We start from the raw sequence: 18876 nt of genomic DNA on the forward strand, positions 1-18876 counted from the left end.
GGCATAGACCAGGGGAGTCACCAAAACTGGTAACCCAAACCACAAAAAGGCAGTGGAGACACAAAAATGATAAATTCAGCCCCCCTCCCTGAGCAGCCATCATATTACAAAATCCAGATTTTAGCAGCACTGTTGCCTCCATCTCTCCTATATGCAGGCTACATTTACACCAAACTTGTCCCATGTGTGTGTCTAAGGCTTCTCCACTCTGTAAAAAAGGATTTGTGCTGGGGAGGAAGCTGGACGAGCTCAGGGGTGGCAGAACACTACAAAAGCTGGGTTGTGAACTTCCTTCAGCCACATCCCTTCCTATGCTGGTAGGAAAGACAACTTCCCTGCAGCTTCACTGTGGCTTCCACAGATTCCCAGAGGAGGAGGGCACACACATCTCACTGAGGTGCAGAGACACCCAACAGCCACCATCCCTTGGGAAATTGATTCTTAAGGAATACACACTTGACACCTCCCTGCATTAACTCCACCATTATCTTGTTTCAGGGTGTTCTAATCCACCACCAAGTTACCAATCCTGTTTTACCACTAAATCCCAAGGTCTAGCAGGCACTGCCATCTTCCTGCTGCTGCTGGAAACACGCAGCACCCAAACTGAGCATCAAACAGTACAGTGAGGAAACCATGGCTGAAGAGCCACATCCCAGCAAGGATTTCTGGTCACCTCAACCTCTTTTTACCTGAATTTTTGCTCTTAACCCAGACTGAGCAGCCAAACTATGTGTTTTGGGGTCACTTTCCTGAAGTGCCAAGAGGGGAATGAGATCAGGACGGCAACAGAGACAACTCTCTCTCATCTGGACCTTTCAAAGACTGAAGTTGCCCAAGTAATGGGGAAAATTGATGATGTCAGGAGAGAATCACAGAGTAGTTTGGCTTGGAAGCAAAGATCATCTGGTGCACCTGTGGATATCTTTCACTAGATGATCTTGGCCCAGACCTTTTGTCAGATAAATCTCATCTGATTTGTTCAGGGAGTTCTTTGGAACTGTCCCTAAAAAAGGTTTTCTGCTCCATTTTGCTCAGCAAAACAAAAGAAGAGCAAAGAAACAAACCCAGAGGGCAAGGTGGCCTGGAGAAGAAGAGGTGGAGGAGGTGCCTACCATTGTGGGAAGCAGAAGAGGTCTCCTGTGTTGTCACCACCATGCTGAAATTCCTCTCGGTCGTCTCCGCCTCCGCGCTGGGGACAGCGGTGTGTGGAGCCGACGGCGCCACGCTGGGGAGCAGGGACGGGGCTGGAGGCACAGGCACGGTTGTCCCCAGGGTGGAGGAGATGTTGAGGCTGCCAGTGGTGGCGTTGGGGGAGATCCTGGCAGCTGTGGTTGGAGGAGGATTTGGCGCTGTGGTAGAAACAGTCCCTGGAGTGCTCATGTTGAGTCTGTTTGTGTTAGGCGTGGTCCCATGCTCAGGACCTGCTGCAGGAGCTGTGGTGGGGCTCCTGGTGGTGGTGGACACTGTTGTGGGTGGCTCTGAGAAGGGAAAAGCACAGGGGAACCTCTGTGAGATTCTTTTCTGTGATACTGAGGGTTTGGATGCTGAAGATTCACATGACTGTAACTATAAAACACCCAACAAATCCTGACTGCAGGACAGGAAATGCTCTGCACAGCAGGTGATGCAAATGTCACAAAAATATAACTTGAACAGGTGCTATTTATGGGGAGGTACAAACATTAGAGCCCCTGGAGGTCAGGATCAATATCAGTCAGAGCTAGACCTGTGGGCCCCGTTTTTGAGCACCTGAAGCTCATCACTCTCTTTCCAACATTTTGTGTTACAATTGCATGGAGGGCAGAAGGAATGAGACACTGAGCACATTCACACTCACTGCTTTGACCCTAAAGATGGGATCAAAGAGAGATGAGGAGCACAGTTTACCTGTTGTAACGTTGTTAGCACCGACACTTATCAGGCCACTTCCGAGCAAAAGGAGAAAGAACCACAAATCCATGTTGACCTGGGGAGGAAAGCACACAACACTTATTTAAGCCCTCATGCAGTATCATCCCAAAATAATCCAAGGTGGGAACGTTGGTGTGCATCTTGTAAGGCTCAGAGGGAGAAGTGGAAGTGTGGTTGGAGTCCCTGCAGGCATCTGGATGGGAAGGATTTATGGGTGAGTTCATACAACCCCAGGAGGAAAGAACATGGAGAAATCCCAGTCTGGTAGAGCAGCAAAAATGGCCATGGATGAAGCAGGGAATGGGTGAACTGTGGGAGAGCATGAGAAGAACAAGCTGAGCACTAAAACCAAATATCTGGTCTTAAAGGAAATTAAATTGTTCATACAGTGGTCTGCCAATGACTGCACTCTGACAAAACTCAAAGGCGATTCAGGCAAAGAGCCTTGATCCCAAATGCCCCAGAAGTGGAGGCAGGAATGAAGGAGAAATCAGCTCCCCCTGGCTCAGTGACACCTGAAATGTTACTGGGCAGGGCCAGAACACTCAGCTCCATTCAAAGCCCGCTGGATTCCCTGTGAATGTGGGCAGAACAAACAGTCCCAAATAATCCAAGAAGATCAGCAAGCTCAGGCTGCACGCCCATACTGTACGTGCTTCCCAGGAAACGTCCAGCAAAATTACAGGACGATGACATCAGTAAAATCATTTCCCCCAGCCCTTTCTAATACAAGATTTTGATGGTGATTTCTTTCCTCTGGAGACCTGAGAAAGCTCTTGAGAAATGGGTATCATTATCTCCTCCCAAACACCTACAGATCCAGAGGCCCAGAGATGTGAGACGTCATCATGCTGGCCAGGACAGAGCTCAGAGCTGCCAAGTCCAGACCAGCACGTGGCCACGGGGCCTTCCAAGGATGGGCCAACACCTCTCCTCTGCTCTGAGCCCAGAGAGGGCTCAGACACAGCTCTGCTCCGTGCTATGGGCCAGCAGCTGCTCACGACTCCTGTCCTTCAGGCTTCTGTCCTGTGTCCAGTTGCATCTCCAGGATCTCCCAGGAGAGAGCTGCGAGATCTCGCTGCAAAGTCAACCTGAGGCGCTGCCAAGAACGGGTTTTATTCCCTCCCCCTCTAATAGATCTTGTGTTGTTTGTTCTTCTTCTATTTATTTAAATCTGCTTCATCTAGACCCATCCCAAGCTCTGGGCAGAAGGACAACACTGAAGTCATCCACGTGCTGGAAACGGTATCAGCAACACAAGATCCTCCCACCCCACCCGGGAGTATTCTCCCACCAGCACCACCTACTTACATGTTTTTCCTCCCCCTCCAAAAGAAAACCAGGCAAAAATCGACCTTACTCAGTGACCAAAAAGTCAGACAAACCCTGAACCAGAAGGAAACCAAGCTCTGAAGATAAGAGCTTTCCACAGGCTCCGTCCATGGCCAGCCCTGCTGCTGCAAGCAGGGCAGGGCTTTCTCCAAGGGTCCCACTGGTATGAGCAGACAGCATTCCAGAGGGTTTCATCACCAGTTAAAATATCTGTCTGCATGAATCTGAACTGATTCAGTCCTCCTGTCACTGGTGAGAGCAGCACTGGTTCTGCAATGCCTCCCCCAGGCTGTGCTCCAGGGTGGGATGTCGGGAAAAACCCACAACCAGTAGTTTGATGGTTTGATGACTTTGATGACATGTTCCACTCATGGTGATTAACACACCCCACTCAGCCTGGTCAGCTGCCTGCAGAGTCTGAGATGAGCCTGGTCTACACAGGTTTGGCTTTGGGGAGAAAATCCAGTATTTATAAAGAATAAATTGTTCCTTGTCAGGATGGGGAGGCCCTGGCACAGGGCGCTCAGAGAAGCTGTGGCTGCCCCTGGAAGTGTCCAAGGCCAGGTTGGACAGTGTTTGGAGCAACCTGGTCTGGTTGAAGGTGTCCCTTCCCATGGCAGGGGTGGGATCTGGATGGTTTTTAAGGACCCTTCCTACCCAAGCCATTCCATAATTCTGTGATCTTTGTAACTTGCTGCAGAACTCAGATTGTCCAAGCATCCCACTGTGGAATCCCACAGAAATAAGGTGCTCATCCCAATAGGACCCATGTGCAAAAGCAGGAGGAAGTGAAACACACACACTGAAACTCCAGAGAATGGAAATGATGACACAGAGATGCTCTGAAAACCTCACAAGGGCTGATGAAAGCACCAAGATCTCATCATTGCAACCACTTCCCTCACTGGGAACCCTTTACTGCCACAGCAAGGACACAGTGGCAAGGGAAAGGGAAAGACTCGGCTCCTCTGGAAGCACTGCTAGGAAAAAAGTGACCACTTGCTGTGTTTTGATGAATATTTGCACAGTAAATCCATTCACAGAGGTGGATATGGCTCCTTGCTCTTTCCCCAACTTGCTTCTCAAAACAAGAGCTCCCCTTCATTTGGGATCCTGTTCATTTCGGATCCCCATTTGAGTTCTGTTTATTTGGGATCCATTCACTTGGGATCCACAATCATTTGGGATTCCCATTAATTTGTGGTTCTGTTCATTCGTGATCCCACTCATTTGGAATCCCATTCCTTTGGCTTTCCCATTCATTTAGTATCCCATTAATTTCAGGTCCCTATTCACATCGGGTCCTGGTTCATTTGGGATCCCATTCATTCAGGATGCCCATTCATCTGGGATCACACTCATCCCATTTCTGCTCCTGTTCCAGGGAAGCACTGCCAGAGCCTCCCCACATCCTCACCACACTCTCCCTTGGTATTAAAGCAGGACAGGGAGGGTGGGAGGAAAGAAGGAAAAGCCATGAATCCCCTCTCTTCTCTCCACTACTGGGAAATAACACACAAAGGATAAAAGAGTTTGGGCTTATTTCCATAAACTGTGATTGCTACATGGAGCAGAGCTACAGGAGATTCCTGGACTGGCTGCAAAGCCCTTTTGGGATGATCACAGAATCGTTTAGGTTGGAAAAGACCCTTAAGCTCATCAAGTCCAGCCATCGATGAGGGTCCCTCCTTCCCGATGCTCTGGGATTACATCAGCAGGCAGAGAGCTCTAAACCCGTCTTGATTCAACATTTAATCAGCTCATTGATCCATGAGTGGATTGCAGGAGGAGGAAGGGCTTGGCAAAGGGAGATAATGCTGGATTTCCCCAAGCCTTGCCCCGTTTCTGTGAAGAAAGCTGGATGTGGGCGCTCCGTGCAGAACCTGAGTTTTTATGGCTTTAATACTGTGACTGTCAGAAGGAACGGGATGCTGGGAGCACCCCAGCTTGCTGTGCACATCATTACCCAAAAATCCAAATCCCTGGAGCTGCTCCTGTGACAATCAGCTGCCAGAGCTGCTTTATCACCTTAAAACCAGATCTGGAGCAGGGAGCAGGCGAAGAGCCCTGTGCTGGGGGAGGGCTGTGCCAGCCCAGCTCCCAGTTCCCAGCCCCTGCTCTCAAACACTCCCTATTCCCAAAAGCAGCATAAATAAACGCCAGCGCTTCGTCGTTCCCCGCTCCTTAACATAAAAGGCCTCAAGAGTCCTACCCCAAAGCCGGAGAAACCCGAGTCTCCCTTCCCCCTCGGCTCCCTCCCTGCTGGTTTCGGAAACGGAGAGGAAATACTTGTAATGTTATCAACATAAACACAGCTCTTGGCCGGCTGCAACATCCTGCGAGCTCTGCAGAAAAACACCCTGACGTCAGGGCGCCGGCTCTGGCACCGCTGCTCCGGAGGCTCGGGATGCTCGGCATCGTGGCTCTGCTTGAAACCTTCTTTTTTTCAAAGATCAGGCTTGGAAACCTCTATAATTGCCACTGGTGTACCCATAAATATTATATATATATATGTATTTTTTTTGTAGATCTAGATACATACGTATCAATACATAGATAGTGTATGTGCACTGCATTCTTCCACAAACTGCTTGGGATCTTCTCTGTAGGAAAGGCTGGATTTTTAAGCTGCAGGATGTATGTTTTAAAAGAAGCAGATCTTGTCAAGATGATTGATGCCGGAGGGGGCGACAAAAAAAAATAAAAAATATAAAGGAAATAATCTCTTTATAAAGTAATAAGTGGCTTCGAAATGCCTGTGCTGGTGCTACAGGGGGGGTCAGGCTGCAGGATCACCCTGCCGTGTTTCCAGAATGCAAAGAATTAGAGTTTATTGCTGCAGAAACTGCCCAGATCCAACCCGGATACAGCCGTCCACAATCAAAGGCAGGATTTACCCCCACCTCTGACATATTCCTAATTCCTGGAAAATGAGGCAATCTTTTTTCTGTGTGTACTGAGGAGACACAACCTGAATTCTAACCAGCTTTCCCGGGACCCCAGAAATCCCTGCTGTCATCAGGAGGATGCTGAAAGGCAGTGGCTCAACTGAGACTGCCTGGCTGCCTTGTGATGGCTCCAACTGCAGTGAAAAACAAAAATAATGTTCAATTTTCCTTTTTGTTTGTTGGTGGGAGGAGAGGGTGCAGAACTGGGAGCAAGGCTGGCTCTTTGAAGCAGCTCACAGTAGGGCGAGAACAAGCACGAGCATAAAGAAAGGGGAAAATGGACATTTTTCTATTCTTTTTGGTGGCAGCAAGCCATCAGCATGGCTCAGCCACCCTGGAAAACAAACCTGCCATTCCCTCTCCCCCCTCCCTGCTCCTTTCAAATCCTGTTTGTGGATTTGCAGCCTCTCGCTGGAGCTGCGATCCACGGCAGAGGAGTTTGTGTGATAGCAGGGCAACTTCAGCGCAACCCCAAACCTCTCATGCTGGATGAGATGCAAAGGCTGTAAAAAACACACAAGGAATAGCCAAGGGCTGCAGCGAGTTGGCCATCACAGGGACAGAAGAATTGAATTTAGGGAGGAAAAAGGGTTTTGTTACACTAAAACGCAGTGACTAATTCCTTGCATGTGTCTCCGAAGCTGAAGCGAGGCCTTTGATGTGTCACTGAACATTATCCCCCACCCTCTGCTGTTCCACTCTTCACCAGAAAAGATGAATCACAGCAGCCATTCACCCTTTCTGAAAACCCATTTAGTTTTCTTCTTTTTTTTTTTTTTTTTCTTTCTTCTTTTAAATAAACAGGCAGCTTCCACACGAGCGACAGTCCCTGTACGGAGCAGGGCAGGAGGAGGAGGAGGAGGAGGATGAGCCTGTGGGAAGGGCCTGGAACTTGGATTTCTCCACCTGCTCAACCTTCCACAAATCACTGCTTTCCTGCACATCAGGATTTGCTCATGGCATGGTTTGGAAGGCACCTTAAAAACCATCCAATTCCAACCTCCTGCTATGGGCAGGGATAACTTCAACTAGCCCAGCCTGCTCCAAGCCCCATCCAACCTGGCCTTGGGATCTTCCCAGGGATCCAGGGGCAGCCACAGCTGCTCTGGGCACCCTGTGCCACGGCTTTAACAACCTGACATTAATGAATTTCTCCACCTAATTCTGCTTTCTGGCGGTGTGAAGACATTCCACCCTGTCCCATCACTCCAGGCCCTGTTCAAAGTCCCTCAGCAGCTCTCCTGGAGCCCCTTTAGGCACTGGAAGGTTTTGAAGGCCTCCCTGAAACCCTCTCTTCTCCATGTGAACACCCTCAGCTCTCCCATCTGTCTCCAGAGCAGAGGGCTCCAGTTCTTGGAGCATTTTCAGGTCCTTCAGTTGGACAGGTGAACACACACTCACTTTTCAAAGAGTAACATCATGATACGTGCATGGAGGGAACCCAACCCTACTCCCACTTGGATTTCTGGGCACCTGGGAACATCTGTCACTGTTGGGATAATGTTAAAATCTGCTGGTCTGAACCAGGATCAGTATTTCCCGTGGATATGAACCCATCCCATGGGGATCCCCTCCCAGAGCCCACCCAGCAGCAGCAGCAACGTGTGTGAAGCCATCGTGGTGGGATGGAGAAGATCAGGTGTTCACCATCCAGAACACGGAAGGAGGCTCCCCAAGCAGGTCCTGGGGGCATCCTGCCCCTGTGCTCAGCACTGGTGAGGCCACACCTGCAGCTCTGGGCCCAGCTCTGCCTCCCCAGGACAAGAGGGACAGGGACAGACTGGGGAGAGCCCAGTGAGGCCACTGCAGCATCTCTGCTCTCAGCAAAGGCTGGGACAGCTGGGACTGCTCAGCCTGGAGAAGAGAAGGCTGCGGGGCTCTCATCCCTGTCCATCAACACCTGCAGGGAGGCTGCAGAGGGACAGAGCCAGGCTCTGCCAGCGGTGGCCAGGGACAGGACAGGGGGCTGTGGGCACACACTGCCCACAGGAGGGTCCCTGTGAACACCAGGGAACACGTTCTGCTGGGGGGGTCACCAGCTGCTGACACAGGTTGTCCAGGGGTGTTGTGGAGTCTCCTTCCTTGGAAATACTCAGACTTTGTCTGGACACCATCCCATGCAACCGGATCTGGCAGCTCTGCTGGTGCAGGAGGTTGGATCAGATGACTTCCAGTGGTTCCTTCCAAAATCAATCAGTGTGATTCTGTAACTGCCTGACCTCCAAACTCCTCAGAAATCAAAGCTGCTGAGATTGAAACTCATAGCAGAGTAAGAAAGCACCCAGCACTGGGCAGGAGATCCCTACACAGTGTAGGATGTTGGAAGGGATTCACAAGGATCACCAAGTCCAGCTCCTGATCCTGAACAGGACAACCCTGAATAAATCACAACCCTGAAAAATCACACCATGTGCCTGAGAGCATTGACCAAACACCTCTGGGACTGCAAAATAAACTGATGAGGTTTACAGAAAACAAAACAAAAAACAACAAAGAAACACAACCCCCAAAACAACAACAAAACCCCAAAACAACAACAAAAAAACCAAAACAAAACCCAAAACCACAACAACAAAACCCCACAAAACAAAGACAAAAAAACAAAAAAACACACCCCCACCCCGCCAAACAACAAGAAATCCCCCAAATGAATGAAAACAGATAAATGTGGATGTTTTTGGGACATGAAATAGTTCAACTTCCTACAAAGATACAGAAATGGTGACAGTGAGTACCAGTCACTGAACCAGAGAATGGTCTGGGTTGGAAGGGACCCCAAGGATCACTCAAGCCCCACAATTAGTCCCCTGGAATTGGCACATCAGACCTTACTCTTCTGTAGTATCTTGCTTTCAGGAAAGAATTCTGTCCCTGAATGTTTGAAAACAAGGGAATACTAACAAAGAGCCTACAGACTTGATGGTCTCATGCTAAAAATATGGAAATAAAAGTCAGGGGATGAGGCTACATCCCTGGATGAAGCCAGAAGCAGATCTGTGGCACATCTAAGATCAAGGCCCTCAAAAAATCCTTCATGGAAGGGCACCCCTGCCACAGCCACCGCCTGGAAACCGCCCGAGGTGCCTCCGAGGGGAAAAACTACAAATACAAATTATTTTCCTAATAATAATTTTCCTAATAACTCTCATAATTAGGACAGGTTTAATTCGCCCTCGGCCACTCTTTTCTCCTGGTGCCACAGATGTGTGATCACGAGAATATGTGCCAGTTGCTACTGCAGAATAAACTGGGATGGCTTGGGGAACAAATTGTGGAAGAGATGGAGGGGATGAAAATCTTGCTGGGCCTGCAGCAATGGAGAAAGAGCAGCTGGAGAGAGTTTCCTAAAGGACAGAACCTCGAGGCGGGATAGGTGAGAACCAAGGGGAAGTTTTGAGGAGGAGAGCAGAGAGCTGAGCCTGAGGGAGCTGTCAGGGCAGGGAGGAGGAAGGTGAAGGACCAAGTCCAAGCCTTGAGCAGGATGGAGGTGAGGGATGGGGGGCAGCAGGAGCTGCGCTGCCAAGGGGAGAGGGAGGTGACACCCTGTGATGATTAACACAGATCTGCCCAAGAAACGCCCTCAGAGCTTGTAAAAACCCGTGGTTAGTACAAGACCCCTCTCCTGGTGTGCTTTCCCCACGGGATCAGCACTGCAGCAGCAACACGGCACCGGCAAGCAGAGAACAACCGGCGGAGAGGCGCGGGAGAAGCTGGCTCCACTCATTATTCAAAACCATTTAATTAATAATCGAAACAAAAAGAAAGTCAAGGCACACAGGAACGAATTTCCTTAAATATGCCATTCTAGGGTGTCCCCTCCTAAGTGCCAGGTGTGTACAAAGGAAAAAGGAGCACAGTTCAAATTCCAGCTATGAAAAGGACCGGTTGCTTTTGATGGAGGAGTCGGGATGAAGGATGGCCATTATTCAGCATGACAACATCCTTACCTAGCAAAATGCCTTTTGCAGAGAGCGAACCGTGCGTGGGGAGGAGAAACAAGGCTTAAAATAAAAGAAACCTCCACCAAAAAAAAAAAATTAAAAAAATTAAAAAAAGCCCAGTGTTTGGGCTCAGCCCTTTCTGCAGGACCGGGATGAAGTCCCAGCTCCACGCCAAGACTGAGCCAGGAGCGTTCAGGCAGTGAGGGCTGGGAGCATCCTACTTAAAACAAAGGTGTCGGAGGGGATCACTCGCATGACAGCCTTAAAATCTCATTACAGAGGCTCAGCCCCAATTAAAACGCATGCGTTCGGTCATGCAGCAGCTTTATCTCCGTGGTTGTGCTTACCCTGAAATCCACCCGGGACACCTGTAGGTGCGGGGAGCAGCCAGCCCGTCCCACGGAGCAGCCCCCGGGCTAAGAAAGTGCCGCGGAGCCGTGAAATCACCGCTTCACCTGCGGTAATTCTGCACCGCTGCTCAGTTCAGCCCTGTTGCCACAGTAACACTTGTGGTGTAGCCGAGATCACTGATTATGAAACTAGGAAAAAAATCAGAGGCTGCTAATTAGGATATACTCCAGTTCTCCAAAAGCTCCATATTAATGACATTACGATTGCCAGCGCAGGGAAAACAGATGCCGGGAAGAATCACCTCGGTCAGCACCCGTGGCCAACAGCTGCTTTTCTTTTTTCTTTTTTTGGTCTTTTTTTTTTTATAGACAGGTCTTAAAAATTCAGCCTGCAAATTCCCTGTAAGATCGACTTGTTTTCCTCCTCTTTGAACAAACGTGCAAGACTCGGTGGAACAGTCTTTACTCTTTACATATATTTGCATGTATTAGACTGGGGGAAAAAAAAAAGGGTTGAGGATGAGGTACAAATGGTGACAGCCAGAGCGGGGCCAGAGATGCATCCCCTGCATCTCTCATTAAGTGTGTTTCTCTGTTTTCCAGATAAACCAAAATCATGATTTTACCAGTGGCTACGAGGGTTTATAAACAAGGTTTGCAAACGAGGGGAAGTGGATTTGAAGCGTATTCCTCCCTGATTTATGTGAGTGCCAAAAGCATTGTGAGGCACGTCTTCTGCTGAAGGCTTCAAGCTGAAAAGTCTGACTGGAGCAGTTGTGCTGCCAGACACAACTGTTTTTCAGCACAATCCACAAATAAGACATCCGAGCGTATTTCCAGGTGAAAGGAAAATTGCCTGACAGGTATTTCTGGAGCTCAGAGATGCTGCCTTAAAAAGCCAGCTTGTCAAAATGCCAAGATTTTTCCATTTTTTTTTCAGATGACCAATCAAATGAGTGGATGAAATGGTGCTGAACGTGTGGGGCCAGGGAAAAGTGAGTTCATGGAATTTAGAGAGTTTCTAAGAGCTTCCTATCCTTAAAGTATCCAAGGAAGGGGCTTGGAGCAACCTGGGATAGTGGCAAGTGTCCCTGCCCATGGCAGGGGGTGGAACTGGATGGGCTTGAAGGTCCTGTCCAACCTGGCCTTGAGCACTTCCAGGGATGGGGCAGCTTCTCTGGGCAACCAGAGCCAGTGTTTTACCACTCTCATTGTAATAAACATGTTCCTTACATCCAGAACTTGGAGAACAACTGGGGACCCACTTTTTTATCCCCTGCTTTGAGGCAGGAAAATAAGTGAGATTAATTTTTTTTCTCCAGCAGCATCACCTAAAGCCTTGAAAACAGAGAGTCCCCCACTCACAACATCACAAAGCAATTTCTTCTCCCACTCATCAGCAACACTGAGGAAGTGTTAGATGGAGTGTTAATTACCTATAAATGTGATTTATTAGCTGGAAACAACACAAGACACCCACCAACCACCACATAGGAGCAACTGGCCGAGCACGAGGGCACCCGGTCCTGGGCGGGCTGGGATTGGCACGCTGCAGATAACAAATTAATACAACCAGTGGGATTCAGCTGCATTTGATGGTTTAGTTGGAGGCATTATTTCCAACCTTTTAATAGGCTTATTTACAGGAATTAGTCCTGTAATGCCGTGTGCTCGTGTACCCAGTGCAGTGTAAGCCGGCTGGATGCGACCACAGACAGAACATCTGCTTTTGTGAGCATTTAGGGAAATTATTGCCAATTACACTGACGACAGGTAAGGGCAGCTGGGGAGGGAGGATCTGCCAGGAGGGATGAGGAGCCTTGCTAGAAGCTGATGTGAGCAGGAAGTGCCCCATGGATCATAAACATCTCAGCAAACAGGAGCTGTTGCCCAGAGTGCCACCAAAATACCCGCAGCAAGGAAAGGATTTCCAAGGCCTGCTGAGTTTTGGGGTGATCCCTGTTAATCATTCACACTGGCAGCATTTTGAGCAGCTCAGTCTCCCAAATATTTCTTTTCATCAGACCATGCTCCTGAAAAATGACCACACCCTGCTTGCCTCCAGTGGCTCTATTTCCACCTTTATCCTTATCCACCTTATTTTTCTTTATTTTTTTCTGTTTTCTATCCATTTTTATAATCTGCCTTTTCTTTACCTTTCCATCTTCCATGCCCAAGAGGGGTGTCCTTATTTAAAGCAAAGCAATGTCAAGCTGGGCACCTTCTATCAATGCTACTGCCACAAACACACTATGTAAAAATGTATTTATGGATGTGACCAGAAGGTCAAGGGAGGGGATTCTGTCTCCAGTGCTGTGTCCAGCTCTGGGATCCTCAGTGTCAGGAGGACGTGGAGCTGCTGGAGCAAATCCAGAGGAATCCAGGAGATGCTGCCAGGGCTGGAGCCCCTCTGCTATGAAACCAGGCTGGCAAAGCTGGGGGTGCTCACCTGGAGAAGAGAAGGCTCCAGGGAGAGCTCAGAGCCCCTTGCAGGGCCTAAAGGGGCTCCAGGAGAGCTGGAGAGGGACTGGGGACACGGGATGGAGGGACAGGACACAAGGAATGGCTTCCACTGCCAGAGGGCAGGGATAGATGGGATATTGGGAATAAATCCTTGTGAGGGTGTGAGGCCCTGGCACAGGGTGCCTAGAGAAGCTGTGGCTGCCCCTGGATCCCTGGAAGTGTCCAAAGCCAGGCTGGATGGGGTTTGGAGCAGCCTGGGCTAGTGAAAGGTGTCACTGCTCATGGCAGGGGGGAGGAACTGGGTGAGCTTTAAGCTTCTCTCCAACCCAAATCATCCTGTGATTCTATGTTTCTGAGATTTATATATCTATAAACCTATTATAAACCTAATATAATATAGCTGCTACAAATTATATATAGATTTTGCTATAAACCTACCATAAACCAAACATCACTGCAAGAAACACATTTCCTGCTGACTCAAGATTGTAAGAACTAGTCCTAAACACCATGGTGGGTACAAGGCCCTGCTGATACCGACACAAAACCTAACGTTCAGTACTTCTGAAAAATATACAATTAAAATGCAGCTTCTTATCTTTGAAGTGATTAACCAACATCCTGGGACGACTGACTTTTAGCCCTCCCATGTTATTCACAATTCATCCTCTATTTTCATCTCCCCAACAAAAGGCTGAACTCAACTGTATTATTGTCAGCCAGGGCTTTTATCTCCAGCCTTTGGAGCGGTCAAGGCATGGGACAGAACAATGGCTCTCACAGGAGAACAAATACAAACTGAACAAAAATACCCTGTTGCTAAGGTCTAAACCAGCCTTCTTTTGGGCACAGCCTGGTAGCTGGGAATTCCAGAGCACCCTATATAAAAAAAAACCTCCAGGAGAATTAGGGCTCGGATAGGGAAAGTAACCTTTCAGCACTACTGTGTTCTTCCCTCCAGGATGGCATTTAAAATAAAAGTATCACATGAAACCAAAGCTTGTGGTTGGGAGGAAAGCTGAAGTTGGAGGAGTAAGCCCAGAGGTCCATGCAGATGTTGGCTCACACAGCCACGGTGCAGATGTTGGGGAGGTCCAGATGTTGGACCTCCTCTCCAGGAAAAGCCTGGCCCAAACCACAATGATTTCTCTTGTGAAATCCACCCCAAAAGCAACCACAGAGCAGCTGTGTGTGGCTCCCACATCCTCAGCCAAGGGAGCAGCTCCTGCTTCTGCTTTTGGGGTTCGGTAGAGAAATGCTCCTCCCCAGCTCCTGGGCAAGGAACTGGGTCTGGCTGTGGTGTCCTCCCCACTGAACACAAGGGTTTCCAGCAGCAACATGGCTCTGGGGTCAGGAGTGACCCAAGGTCAGGAGAAGCATGACTAACAGCCCTGGCAGGGTGGGGTGAGGGGACAGCAGAGCCAAGGTGGTCCACAGAGGCCACCAGCCTCCATGGCCAGCCCACCTTCCTCCCCTCTAGATGGAGCTGCAGGAGAAGCCTGAGGTCCTCTCTAAAGTGAAGGTGGATGCACCCCATCATCTCCAAGAACAGAATCATGGAATGGTTTGGGTTGGAAGGGACCTTAGAGGCCATCCAGTTCCACACTCTGCCATGGACAGGGACACCTCCCACTGTCCCAGGCTGCTCCAAGCCCCATCCAGCCTGGCCTTGGACACTTCCAGGGATCCAGGGGCAGCCACAGCTTCTCTGGGCACCCTGTGCCAGGGCCTGCCCACCCTCACAGGGAAGGATTTCTTCTCAACATCCAACCCTGCCCTGTGTAGGTTTGCAGCCACTCCCCTTTGTCCTGTCACCTGCAGCTCAGTGCTAGAAAAGAGAACAAGTTCCTGAGACAATTTCATGAAAGCCAGCAAATTACCAGTGGAATTATTCCGTCCTGCCACGTACCAGTAAAACTGCCCATCACTGCAAATCAAAAAATACAGAGCCCCCCCAAAATAATGCTCCCATCCTTTGGTGAGACAATTCTGTGCTGAAAACCTGAGCAGGAGGCTGAAAAGCCTGGAGGAGCTGCTGTGCTCAGGGGCACCCCAGCTGCCGGAAGGAACAGCTCCTCTGAAGTGTTTGGAGATTGTATTTGCACTGGGACCACAAATATTTTTGGACACACGTAGGCAGAGGTGAAGAGATGAATCCTGGCCATTTCATGTGCAAAACAAAAAACCCAAAAACAAAAATAAAAACAAACCCCAAAAACAATAACAAAAAAAAAAACCCAAACAAAAAAAACCCAAAAAAACCAAAACCCAAAAACCAAACAAACAAACAAAAAAAGAAAAAAAAAAGAAAAAGAGAGGGAATTTCAAGTTTCCTGGATGACAGCAGAGACTGGACATATATGAAAGAGACAACAGAGCCAAGGTAATGCTGAAATTCAGTTTTTTATGACCCATTTTACTTTTTTCCCCAATAAACAAAGCCTCCCTGAGCAGCCATTAAACATCACCACTTGTCACTTAGATTTTAGTGATATGAAAATAAACATTAAGAGGCTACGACAGAGCTCAAATCTCCCTGCATTAGGCACCTAAGCCAAACAAAATTATGCTGAATTAAATTCATTTCAATCCCATCCAGAAGGACAGAGCCCTCCAGTCAGGTTAAATAATTCCAACAGCAATGAAGACGACAGCACCCGAGACATCCCCATCCTTGAAAGTCCTTGCTGTTCCTTTCAAAAGGCTTTGAAAAGCAGCTTTCCTACAAAAACACCCATTCCCATCACGCCCTGGATAGGAACATAATACACAGAAGGCTCCTCAGTGTTGCTGTTAAATAAGAGACCCCCCAAACCAGGCATTAAATGGTACAGGAGCTGCCACACAACAGAGAGGGCTTTCTGTGCCTGCAGGGACACAACACAAACTCTGTTGCTCGAGACCAGGACGGTGTTTGGCGGCGTGAGGGCCCAGCCTGGCAAACTCATCTCGTTTTTACAGAGTCCATGGTTTGAGTTGGAGGGGACCTTAAAGACCATTCAGTTTCAGCTCCCTGACATGGACAGGGACGCCTTCCACCAGACCAAGTTGCTCCAAGCTGGTCTGTAATACTTCCAGGGATGGGGAAGCCACAGCTTCTCTAGGCACCCTGTGCCAGGGCCTCACAGGGAAGGATTTATTCCCAATAATCCCATCTATCCCTGCTCTCTGGCAGTGGGAAGCCATTCCTTGTGTCCTGTCCCTCCATCCCTTGTCCCCAGTCCCTCTCCAGCTCTCCTGGAGCCCCTTTAGGCCCTGGAAGGGGCTCTGAGCTCTCCCTGGAGCTCCTCTTCTCCAGGTGAGCACCCCCAGCTCTCCCAGCCTGGCTCCAGCCCTGGCAGCATCTCCTGGATTCCTCTGGATCTGCTCCAGCAGCTCCACATCTTCCCTGTACTGAGGATCCCAGAGTTGGACACAGCACTGGAGGTGGAGCATCTTGAGAGCAGAGCAGAGAACAGAATCCCCTCCCTTGACCTGCTGGCCACCCTTCTTTGGACACACCTCAGTGTACAATTCTATTTCTGGGCTGTGAGCTGGCTCATTTTTCATCCACCAGCATCCCAAACCCTTCTGGGCAGGGCTGCTCTCAATCCACTCATGCCCCAGCCCAGGCACAGGACCTTACACTTGGCCTTGTTTAACCTGATGAGGATCACAAGGCCCCTCTTCCCCAGGCTCCAAGGTCCCTCAGTGAACCACCTGCACCTCTCAGCTTGGTGCCACCCTTTGTGACACCAGTGCACCCCGAGGCCATCCTGGCTCAAATCCTCCTTGCTGCCCTCGGTCCAAACCAAATCCAGTCCCATCCTTCAGTGACACACATCCATCTATCTCCAAGCCATGCTCTGTCCCAAATCAGACACGCTCCTGGGTGATTATCTGTGGGACTGGCTCATCCTAAAGGGGTGATGTTGTACCCCAGGCCATCCTGTGCTTGTACAGCCCTGGGGAAAGATCTCCTGCAATCCCTCCATAACCAATGCAGGGATGTTCCAAAGTGGAGGGAGAAAAGGAGAAGATGCCATTTTGGGAGGTGCAAAAGGCTTAAAACCAAAATCCTACAGATGGAAAAGGGGCACTATCTAACACACAGACAAAGCAATAGGGATGTTATGAGCAGTCTGTTCATTACAGGGTTACTTCTGGACACAGCAGTGCTGGGTTAATGGGCTGGACTCAATGACCTGAGAGGACTTTTCCAACCTAAACAAGTCTATGATTCTACTTCTACCTTAATAACACCGTCACATCAGGGCACTGTTCTCAAAGGAACCATCTCCATATCATTTCAGAAGTTCAGAATTTCAGATTTCCAGAAGAGCCCTAACTTAAATATGAACCAACCAGCCTCTACTCCTCTGTGGAGCACTTTCCTCTGCTCCTCTCCCCCACAGCTTTACAGGCATCCCAAGGGTTCTGGGTGTGATTTGCCTGCTTTTAAAACACAAGTTCACCAGATGTTACGGGATCTTGTTATATCCTCTGTACATCCCTGATGCTCCAATGTACAAATGCTTGTACAATTACACATTTGGATGCTGACTGTTCCCCACCTCCCACTCTGGAAGCTGTAGGAAAGGCAGACCTGGGGTCTCTGGAAAACACAGTGCCATCTTCATTCTCAGTTGATGAATTATCCCATGAGCAGCACAACAAAGGAATTAACTTTGCTGAAGAAAAGCCCTGTATCTCCACCACCACTTTGCAGAGGATGGCAATGAAAACAAAGGATTCCTGAGTGGAATTCTGACCCTCCCCAGCTCCAAAGCAGCGAGGATGACAGGCACAGCTCAGCCTCTAAAGCAGATTTTGCATCACTGGGAAGGGGAAACGCCTGCTCTCTCCAGGTGGCCTTTCCTGGCAGCAGCAGGGCATTTCAGGTGTGGGACACCCTTAAACCACCTGGAGGAACCAGTTCTTCATGGCAGATGCTGAGATAGTTATTAAGGAGTCAAGGAAGGAATAGGGAATAGGAAGAGGGGTGACTTTTAATCCTTTTAATTCCAGTGGCGTGGACTGGAATTAAAATTAATGAGCTGGAAATGAATGGCCACCCATCCCAACTCACACCCCAACACATCTCTGGCTGTGACATTAATGTAGGGACAGAATCAATCCAACACCACCTTCCCCCTGACCTATTTGGGGACAGAGATAAGACCCCCAAAACCACCTCACAATACCCAGCCTGGTGGCACTGGTGGCACTGCCATGGGCTGTTTTTTATCCCTACCACTGATTCTCCCCCTGCTCCTTAAAGAGGACACTTGGAGGGACAGGAGAAGCTGTAACACATCTCTGAAAGCTGCTTGAGTACAAAGGGAAAGACCAGGAGGGAAGGGAAGTTTCAGGTGATTTGGCTGAAGGATGCAGCTGTTGCTGAGCAGCTTTAACTCCTCTCATCCCAGATCAGCTCCTCAGAACTCACCAGGAACCTTCCAGCTGTTCCACTTGCTGGAACGATGCCATGTTTGTGTGTCAGACTAAACATCTGTGCTTTTAAGCCCGGGATTTTCAGATCAGATCTCTGTGTTTGGAGGGGGAAAATAACAACACAAACTGTCTGCTAGGGGAGTTCCATTGAACAGAGCCACCATTATTTCTTCCTCCCCATCCCTCACAGGACCCCTCCTCCCTCCACAGGCAAAATGGTTCAACAGATTTCAGGAAAATGCAGAGAAAAACAATATTGTACATTTTCTGTGGTCAGTCTTTTCCTGTTAAGGCAGAGAGGAGCCACCAGCAACACAGCCTGCTGTTGGCATCATCCCCTCCTGCCCCACCGCTTCAGGGGAGCACCCAACTTGGGATCTGGGGTTTGAGGAGCAGCTGAGCAGCCCAGTATGAACTGGGAAAGGGAGCTGGTTACCCCATGGGTGTGTGCACCCCTCCTGCTCTTACACAAAGAGTGATGACAGGATCCCTCCA

General features: G+C 49.2%; 1 protein-coding gene across 2 annotated transcripts in view; it reads right to left on the reverse strand.

Annotated features, from left to right (window-relative positions):
• Positions 1-18876, reverse strand: part of PTPRA (protein tyrosine phosphatase receptor type A) — a 113718-nt gene that overhangs the window by 20404 nt on the left and 74438 nt on the right. The window contains exons 4-6 of one of the 2 annotated variants that reach the window (XM_086889719.1): positions 10483-10674; positions 1891-1969; positions 1116-1481 (exon numbers count right to left, since the gene is read on the reverse strand). In XM_086889719.1, the coding sequence (XP_086745845.1) occupies positions 1116-1481; positions 1891-1963 (439 nt within the window). In that variant the 5' untranslated portion in view covers positions 1964-1969; positions 10483-10674. The remainder of the gene's footprint in view (positions 1-1115; positions 1482-1890; positions 1970-10482; positions 10675-18876) is intronic. The other variant, XM_086889718.1, reaches the window with a different exon arrangement.

The sequence above is a fragment of the Cyanistes caeruleus genome, chromosome 5 (genome assembly GCF_971803275.1).
Source record: "Cyanistes caeruleus chromosome 5, bCyaCae1.hap1.1, whole genome shotgun sequence".
NCBI lineage: Eukaryota > Metazoa > Chordata > Aves > Passeriformes > Paridae > Cyanistes > Cyanistes caeruleus.